Source organism: Corvus brachyrhynchos, unplaced genomic scaffold (assembly GCF_000691975.1).
Source record: "Corvus brachyrhynchos isolate BGI_N302 unplaced genomic scaffold, ASM69197v1 scaffold219, whole genome shotgun sequence".
In the NCBI taxonomy this organism is placed as follows: domain Eukaryota; kingdom Metazoa; phylum Chordata; class Aves; order Passeriformes; family Corvidae; genus Corvus; species Corvus brachyrhynchos.
The window spans coordinates 1,560,812-1,569,865 of NW_008240034.1; the positions used below are offsets into that span (position 1 = coordinate 1,560,812).

General features: G+C 54.3%; 2 protein-coding genes across 2 annotated transcripts in view; both read left to right on the plus strand.

The window, feature by feature from the left end:
* LOC103622137 (PWWP domain-containing protein MUM1) overlaps positions 1 to 9,054 on the plus strand; it is a 29,291-nt gene that overhangs the window by 7,138 nt on the left and 13,099 nt on the right. The window lies entirely within an intron of this gene.
* LOC103622189 (calcium/calmodulin-dependent protein kinase type IV) overlaps positions 218 to 9,054 on the plus strand; it is an 11,120-nt gene continuing 2,283 nt past the window's right edge. The window contains exons 1-10 of the mRNA XM_017743816.1: positions 218 to 2,026; positions 2,808 to 2,886; positions 3,177 to 3,239; positions 5,537 to 5,619; positions 5,708 to 5,780; positions 6,510 to 6,600; positions 6,696 to 6,770; positions 7,030 to 7,105; positions 7,228 to 7,354; positions 8,537 to 8,905. Coding sequence (XP_017599305.1) covers positions 1,947 to 2,026; positions 2,808 to 2,886; positions 3,177 to 3,239; positions 5,537 to 5,619; positions 5,708 to 5,780; positions 6,510 to 6,600; positions 6,696 to 6,770; positions 7,030 to 7,105; positions 7,228 to 7,354; positions 8,537 to 8,905 — 1,116 coding nt within the window. The 5' untranslated portion in view covers positions 218 to 1,946. The remainder of the gene's footprint in view (positions 2,027 to 2,807; positions 2,887 to 3,176; positions 3,240 to 5,536; positions 5,620 to 5,707; positions 5,781 to 6,509; positions 6,601 to 6,695; positions 6,771 to 7,029; positions 7,106 to 7,227; positions 7,355 to 8,536; positions 8,906 to 9,054) is intronic.

Sequence of the window (9,054 nt, forward strand, 5' to 3'; positions counted from 1 at the left end):
GGATGGATGGGGGGGATGGAGGAAGGGGAATGGAGGGATGAAGGGATGCAGGAAAGGACGCAGGAAGGGAGGGACAGGTAGGAAGGGGATGGACGGGTGTGGGAGGAATGGATGAGGAGGGGTGGAAGAATGGAGGGGTGCAGGAGGGGATGGACATGCAGGGAAGACAGATGGATGTGGAAGGGCCATGGAAGCAGGGATGGGGGGATGGATAAAGGGGGTGGATGGTGACAGACCCTCCCCTCTCGTGTAACCTGGCACTTGGACTGCCGCCACGGTCTGGGAGCGCTCACTGGGGGTTTGCAGGATGGGCCAGAGGTCCCTGGGCATGTGGAGCTGGATACTCCTCGTGTCCATGGCAGGGAGTGGGATTATGGGGAGACTCATCTCCCCTCCGAGCACCCCAAGGCTTTGGGGGTGGGCGATGAGGGTCCCGCCTGCAGCAGCCCCCTGCAAAGGCCAGGCAGTGCCAGCTCCACAAAGGGTCTGGATTTGGCTTGGAGAGCCCATCTGGGGGCTGTGATCCTGGGTGAGGTGTCCCAGTGCCCCCCAGGCAGGGGGGTGCCAGGGGGTGCCGGGAGCCCGTGGTGGGAAGGTTGATGGTCCCACTTGTGGGGTCTCTGGGCTGTGCCAGAGCGGGGGAGGCAGTGCTGCCTCAGAGCCCTGGGTCTGGAACAGGTGGATTTGGTGGTTCAGGCTGGGCCAGACCCAGCTGCCACTGGGTTTCCATCCTCAGAGAATCCTGAAAAACAGCAATTTTGGTAAAAGCAGGAATTTAAGTGTTTGTATCGAGGTGTGGCCATGTCAGCCCAGGGCTTGGCAGCACCCAGCCCTGCACAGAAGGATGTAGGACAGAGGGACAGGCTTGGAGCCCCTGGAATCCATCCATCCATCCATCCATCCATCCATCCATCCAGTTTCAGCACCCAGGTTTAAATCAAGCTGGTCTCAGTCCTGGAGCCACCCACTCACAGCATGTTGGGATCTGGGTGGGATTTGGGCTGGTGGGAGCTCACACGCCATGCACAGCTCTCCCTTAGAGCTTCTCCTGGCAAGGCTGGATCCAGCTCTGGCCAGGAAGCCCCAGGGAGCCGGGCAGGGATGGAGGGAGCAGGGCAGGGATGTGGGGGCAGGGAGGAGGACCCAGCCCGGGGCTGCTTCCGGCCCTCGCGGCGGCTGCACGTTCCGGGCTCTTGGCAAATCCCATTGTTCGGCATTTTCCAGTTCATCTGGAAAGCAAATGCAATTATCTCCCGTCGCAGGCAAGGCTGATTGGGGATATTTATTTGAGGCCTTGAGCGGCGGCTGCGGGGGCCGGCGGGGCCGGGGGCCGAGGTGTGGCGAATTCCGGCGCGGATCCAAGCGCTGCCCTAATTGGGGACGCGTGAGGGGCAGCGCCACGGGCACAGCGGGCACAGGAGCCACCCCGAGTCCTCCTAAACGCCGAGCCGAGCGCTCCTAAATGATCTTGTTAGTGGAGGGAATCAGGCTGGGAATTGTCCGTGCGGAAAAATGCAGAGGGAGGGCGAGAGGCGACAGATCCTGGCTGGGATTCAGCTGTGGAGAGGGGGTGGAGGGTCCTGCCCCCGTGTCCAGCCCAGCTGGGAGCTTCCAAGAATAACCTCGTGGCTTCTCCCGCTGGAACAGCGTTGTTGTGATGCTCGCAGCAGCAGCAGCGATGTCATTTTGGGGTCAAATTGCAGCTTTTGCCCATTTTGCTAAGCTGGTGGCCGCCTCTCCCCTCTCAGCTGGAACAATTCGTTCCCAAGTCGGTTTTTATTTGTAAACTAAAGTTTCATGGGGAATGTTTGGCCAAAGGGAGGAAATGTTTTGGAGCTGGGCCAGGTTGGGGTTCGCCGATCCCAGGTGGATCCCGCAGCATCCCGGTGGAAGCCGGTACCCGGGGCTGCTGTTGCCATGGGAACGCCGTTCCCAAATTCAGCCGGATGAGTTGCAAAATCTGTTCTGGGTTTGAAGACAAATCCCTCCTTTCAGGAGAGCACCCGGGAGCTGCAGCGGGGGGGAGGTTGGTGGGCTCAGGGGATTGTTTTGGTATGAAAGTCGGTGGTTTTGGGGGTCTGCTCTTGCCGGGCACCTCCAGGCACAGCCTGAACTCCGTCCCAGAAGGCGGCGAAGCCAAAGTGCGGTAAAACGCGGCCGATGACTCGGGGGCAGGAATTAATCTGCTCCAGGAGCCAGGCAAGGAGATGAAATTGCAAATGAGCCCCGGCATGGCCCGGAGCGATGCGCTGATTTCACCGTCCAGCGCTCAGGAAACGCGATTAACTCGAGCTGAGATCGCCATCGGCTGAGGGGCGCGGCGGGGAGGCGAGGGCGACGGGCCCCGTGTCACCCGGAGCGGTTTCACCCGGCAGGGAGGTGTCTGGGGACAGGGACCATCCCGTGTGCCGTGGCCCCGGGGGACGCGGCTGGGATGGGGCCCCGGCAGTGTCGCCGCTGGCGCCGAGGGGCTGCGAGTGGGGACACGACGGCTCCGTCCTGTCGTGAAAGCCGCTTAAGGATTTAAACCCCCTGTAGAAGTTGGGTTTAATTAAAATAGCCTGAGCCGGGAAGGATGCGGGAGCAGGGGGATGCAGGAGAGGGACGCGTCAGGAGGGGGGTGCAGGAAGGGGATGCGGGGGGGGGATGAAAGAGAGGGGTACAGGAAGGGGATGCAGGAGTGGGGGGATCCATGAAGAGAGGGATCCACGCTGAGCTCCCAGGGCCTGGCACCGCCAAAGGTGCTGGTGGGGGGCAGCGGGACCCCCAGCTCTGTGCCAGCCTCACGTCCCCCCATGCCCTCCCAGGGGAGCCACCTCGGTGGTGTTCAGCTGCCAGGAGAAGGGCACGGGAGCTCCCTACGCTGCCAAGATCCTGAAGAAAACGGTGAGTGAGGCAGGAAAGGGGCTGGGGAGGGGCAGGGGGTGCTTGGGAGGGGTGGTGGTGTCTCTCCTCCCCTGACTCTCAGCACCAGCAGGGGCACAGGGCTGGCACTGGGCATTGTTCCCACGATCTGGGGGTCCCAGACGGACACAAGCGCTGGGATTTGGGATGGGGGTGGGCCCTGGGGCAGACATGGAAACGTGCTGGGAGTGATGGGGGGGGTCTCTGTGCGGTGGGGAGCCGGAACCAGGTAGCGCAAGTGACACAACCTCTGTGTGGGCTCTGCTTCCCAGATCGACAAAAAGATCGTGAGGACGGAGATCGGGGTCCTGCTGCGGCTCTCGCATCCCAACATCGTGAGTAGGACCCTCGTGACACAGCTGCCACCTCCCCTTGGGTCGGGCCCATGGCTGCTGGGGGTGGGTTTGCCCTTAACTCAGCCCACTGCCGAGGGAAGGGCTGGAATGTCCTCGTGCTCATCCCATCTCGGTGCAGGATGAACCCAGCACCCCATGGAAAACCCTCCCTGCACCCCGTGTCCCCTCCCTGCCTCACAGACAGAGTCCAGGTGACTCCTCACTTCCTGCCACATGAAATTCCTGCTCCTTGCAGCTCCTTTGAGCTCCCAGTTCTGATATCCAAGGCCAAGGACCCCCCGTCCTCCCCCTCCCCATGCCCTGGCTTGAGATTTCCACCGGGTAGGCAATTTCCATCGAGGAGATCAAACGAATCCCACAGAAAATTGCCCATCTGTAATGAATCCTGCCAGGGGAGATAAAAGGGGAGGCCGAGGCCATGGGGGCTGGGGCCGTGTCCTGCCCATCGCCATTCCCTTGCTCAGTGCTCCGGGGATAACGGGAGCTCGGCTGGAGCGATTCACAATGCCCAGAGTGGATCTAATCCGGCCTGGGCCAGCAGAGCCCCTCTGGAATGGCAGGGGCTGGGGGGCTCCGTGCCCCCCACCTCCCAAAAAAGGCTCAATCCTGACTGCGTGGTTGCACTGGGAAATTGCAAAAGCACCTTGGAGAACAGCTGGGTTAAGGAAATGACACAAAAAAGGCACCTGGGAGCTGCTGTGGGGCTGGGACAGGCCCTGCTCCTGTTGGGATTGTGATCAGGACATTGCTGGGACATCGCTGGGACATCGCTGGGACATCGTCTTGCCCCTGGCTGCTGCCGCCCCCGCTACAGCATCCCTCAAACCCCAGGCACAGCTGCTTCCAGCCCAGCCACATCAAACATCCTCGGAACTTTGCCCTCTGGAGAAACCCCAAAACCTTCACACAAAGAGATGAAGCCAAGAAAAATCCAAACCACCCCAAAACCAGGGATAACAGGGGCAAAGCACTGGGGACGGGGTGTCCCTAAACCTCTCAGCCAGCTCGGCTTGGGCCCATCTTGGGGTGTTTCAATGTTTTGGGGCAATTTGGTGCTTCAGCCTTTTCCACGGAGACATTTCCCCCACCCCAGGACACTTGGGCAGACGCAGGATAACAACCAGGATGGGAATCACGCACTCGGAGCAGCCCAGGTGATACCAGCCGTGGGTGGCAAGAGGCTCCTCTCTGATGTGTTATCAGGAACACCACAGAAAATCCAATTTCCTCCCTCTCCTCTCCAGCCAGCGGCTCCCTGGAGCCCGTGGAGGAGGATCCAGCCCGTTTGAATATTTAAATCCCCAAGGTTTCCGTGGGGTTCTGCTCATCCCAAGTTTCAAGTGATGTTTGAAGAGGAGCTGCTCTGCTCCATTATTGACGCCGGCGCCGCTATCGTGCGGCACCGACCTCGGTGGCGGCTGATAATAGGATTGTAAACTTTTGAAGTTAATAGGAAAATTATAGGGCTCCGTGTATTATTATAATGCAATAAGCTGCCACATAGTGTCTCTCACCCCGCGGGGGATCACGGCTTGTCACCCAGCCTGGGAAGGGGAATGATTAAAGCCCCATGAAATTCGCGGTGTCACAAAAGTCCTAAGAAGCGTGAAATTCTTGGGTTTCCATTTTTCCAAAAAAAAAAAAGGAAGAATTGCATTTGGACGTGGCTTTAAGAGAGAATTGTTAATTCCAGATGGGCTGTGCAGGCACAAAGGGCTCCTGTGGGAGCTAAACTGCAAAAATCGGGAGGAAAACACAGGTTTGGTGCCTCCTCTGCTGCAGAACAGTCCAAGGGACATTCCCAGAGCCTTGATCCCAGAGTGGCCATGACCTCGCAGGGCTGTGTCCGGCTCTCCCTCATCCCAGCCAGGGCAGGAGTGCAGGATCCATCCCGGGGGATGCAGCCGGGGTCGCTCTCACACTGCAGGAGCAACAGAGGCTCCGAGGTGCCGACGGAGCTGCGAAATTAAAACGCGCTCAAGGAGCTCCTCTGACAAACGAGCTCAGAGATGAGAAGAGGATAAAGGCACCAGCTCTTCCCATTCCCAGATCCATCCTTATTCTGTGTTAAGTGAGCGGGGCTGCTGCGAACTGTTAAAAAAATTCAGGTGGAAACAAATCAAGAGTGGGGAAAAACCAACTCGAGGAGGGAAATGCGCTGGTTTGCCCTGAACCAACCCTTTCCCCCCTCCCTGGCAATCAGAGCCTCCTCCCGGCACAGCCAGGATGTGTTCCCACATCCCACATCCCGAAATCCCTCCTGTTGCTCTTTCCAGATCAAGCTGAAGGAGATTTTCGAGACGCCCTCGGAGATCGCGCTGGTGCTGGAGCTGGTGACGGGAGGAGAACTCTTCGACAGGTACGGATTCCACTCCGGGGGATGGATCCCAGTGGGATGTGGGAGGAGGATGAGGATGGAGGGGGCTGAAGGCTCTGTGTGCCCACAGGATTGTGGAGAGGGGGTTCTACAGCGAGCGGGATGCGGCTCACGTGGTCAAGCAGATCCTGGAGGCCGTTTCGGTAAGGTGACCCTGGGGATGGCCCAGTGAGGGGGTCCCGGGGGTGGTTTCGGGGTGGCACTGGGGGGGCTGCACCCAAATATCCCTGGGGAAAGGCACCCAGAGCTGCCCCCATCCCAAATATCCTGACAGACAAGGGCCTGGAGCTGCAGCCATCACAAATATCCCTGGGGAGAGGCACCTGCATCACAAATATCCCTGAGGAGAGGCACCCAGAGCTGCACTGATCCCAAATATCCCTGAGGAGAGGGACTCAGAACTGCCCTCAGCCCAAATATCCCTGAGGAGAGGGACTCAGAACTGCCCCCAGCCCAAATATCCCTGAGGAGAAGTGCCTGGAGTTGCCCCATCCCAAATACCCCTGGGGGGGAGAGGCATCCAGAGTTGCACTGATCCCAAATATCCCTGGGGAGAGGCAGAGCTGTCCCCATTCCAAATACCTCCTTTATCCGCTCTCCTTTGGCCTTCCAAAGGCACTGCTGGGAGAAGATGGATCAGCTTTTAGGGGGGCTGAAGGAGAGGAAGGAGGAAGGTCAAGGCTGCTCTGCATCCCATAGTTTCCATGGCAACGGGAGGCTTTAAAAACGGGAACTCCTAACTGGAAACAGCACTGCCACAGCGGTGGCTGTTCCCGAGCTGGTCCTGAGTTTGTGACGGGTCCCCAGGTGCTGCTGCCACCTCCCAAATTCCGTCCCTTCCTTCTCACATCCCACTGTTCCTCTTTTTGCAGTATTTGCACGAGAACGGAGTCGTCCACCGGGACCTGAAGCCGGAGAATCTGCTCTACGCAGACCTGTCCCCCGACGCGCCCCTCAAAATCGGTGGGTTGGGGGCCCTGGCTGGGGGGGCTGTGGCACGAGAGGGGATCCCAGTGCCCCTCCCTGATGGCAATGCCACTCCCTCGTGTCCCCGCAAGGTGACTTCGGGCTCTCCAAGATCGTGGACGAACAGGACACCATGAAAACCGTGTGTGGGACGCCGGGGTACTGCGGTGAGCGGGGAGGGGGGAACCGGGGGTGGGAGGGAAAATCTGGGGGAGAGGAAAGCTGGGGACAGGAGGGACATTCCGAGCAGGTTTCCCTGCCTGAGGCCGGGCACAGCTCCCTGCAGGGATGGCTGGCGCTGTGCCACATCTGGCTGGCACAGAGCCACATTTATCCCTTTTTTCTCCACACCTGGGAGATGCTGCCGGTGCCCAGCGGGGTTTTCTCTGCCTGTGAGCGTGTTTGACCCCCAAATTTTGCTTCCAGCCCCCGAAATCCTGCACGGGTGTCCCTACGGGCCGGAGGTGGACATGTGGAGCGTGGGCGTCATCACCTACATCCTGTGAGTGCCACAGCCGTGGGACACGGCGGGGATGGGTTTGTCCCCTCTGTCCCACAGCACCGGTGCCACGGCGGGGGCTGGGGTTGTCCCACCGTGTCCCACGGCTCCTGTCCCCTCTCCAGGCTCTGTGGCTTCGAGCCCTTCTTCGACCCGCGGGGGGATCAGTACATGTACAGCCGCATCCTCACCTGCGACTACGAGTTCGTGTCCCCCTGGTGGGACGAGGTGTCCCCCAACGCCAAGGATTTGGTGAGCGAGGCAGTGCGGGGGCTTGTGAAACGAAAAATTATTTTTATTTTAAAATTTAATTTAATTTAATTTTATTTTATTTTACTTTATTTTATTTTATTTTACTTTACTTTATTTTACTTCCTTTGACTTTATTTGACTTTATTTTAATTCATTTTACTTCATTTTATTTTATTTTATTTTATTTTTTTTATTATTTTATTTTACTTTATTTTATTTTATTTTACTTTACTTTATTTTACTTCCTTTGACTTTATTTGACTTTATTTTAATTCATTTTACTTCATTTTATTTTATTTTATTTTATTTTTTTTATTATTTTATTTTACTTTATTTTATTTTATTTTATTTTACTTTATTTGACTTCGTTTTATTTCATTTTACTTCATTTTACTTTATTTTATTTTACTTTATTTTACTTCATTTTATTTCATTTTACTTCATTTTACTTCATTTTATTTTATTATTTTATTTTATTTTACATTATTTTTATTTATTGATTCGGTTTTATTTATTTATTCCATTTTATTTATTTGTTGTGTATTGTTATTATTTCTTTTAAGATTTCATTTTTATCCCTTTATTTATTAATTACTTTATTTATTTATAACATTTTGATTGCTTATTTGATTATTTCATTTGTATCTATTTACTAATTTCTTTAATTTCATTTATTTCTCACACATTTTTATTATTGATTGATTGATTTATGGCTTTATTTTTATGTGTTTATTACATTTTTTGTTTTATTTATTTATGACAAATTTCCATTTATTTATTTATCACTCTGTTCATTATTGATTCCATTTATTTTGTGATTTTATTTTTATTTATTACATTTATTCATTTATTTATTAATCACATATTTTTATTGTTGATTTCATGTCTTTCATTATTTCATTTTTATTTATTTATTTATTTATTTACTGCCTGTATTTATTTCATTACATTTATTTATTTATCACACATTTCTAGGAATTATTTCATTTCTCATGCGAATTTATTATTTATTTATTTAGTACACACTCTTGCTTCCTCTAACTTCTTTTATTTATTCCTTATTTTTCTGACTGATTTTCTCATTCATTACCATATATACTACGCATCCACGATAATTCCTTCTTACTTTACCGTGAGTTATTTCAAAATAACAAAAACTCGGCGTGGTTTCGGTGCTTTCAGGTCAGAAAATTGATTGTTTTGGACCCGCAGAAGAGGCTGACGGTTTATCAGGCCCTGGAGCACCCCTGGGTCACCGGGAAAGCGGCGAAATTCGCTCACATGGACAGCACGCAGAAGAAACTGCAGGAATTCAACGCCAGGAGGAAACTGAAGGTGAGGAGGGGACATCTGGCACCTTGGGGGACACTGCCACATCCCCGGCCACGGCCTACAGGGCCCAGAGAGTGGCTTCCAAGGGCAGAATTCTGCCAAACACCCTCTTGGGGTGCCAAGGGAAGGTGTGGAGCTGTGCCAGGGGGCTTGGGATGGATTTTGGATTTTAGGGAAAGGTTCTTCCCCCAGAAGGTGCTGAGTTCCCCCAGGGAATGGGCCCGGCCCCGAGGCTGCCAGAGCTCCAGGAGGGTTTGGACAATGCTCCCAGGGGTGGACAGGGTGGGATTGTTGGGGTGTCCTGGGCTGGGCCTGGAGGTGGGAACATTGCACAGTTCCCTAATTCTCTGCCTTTGCTCCAGGCTGCC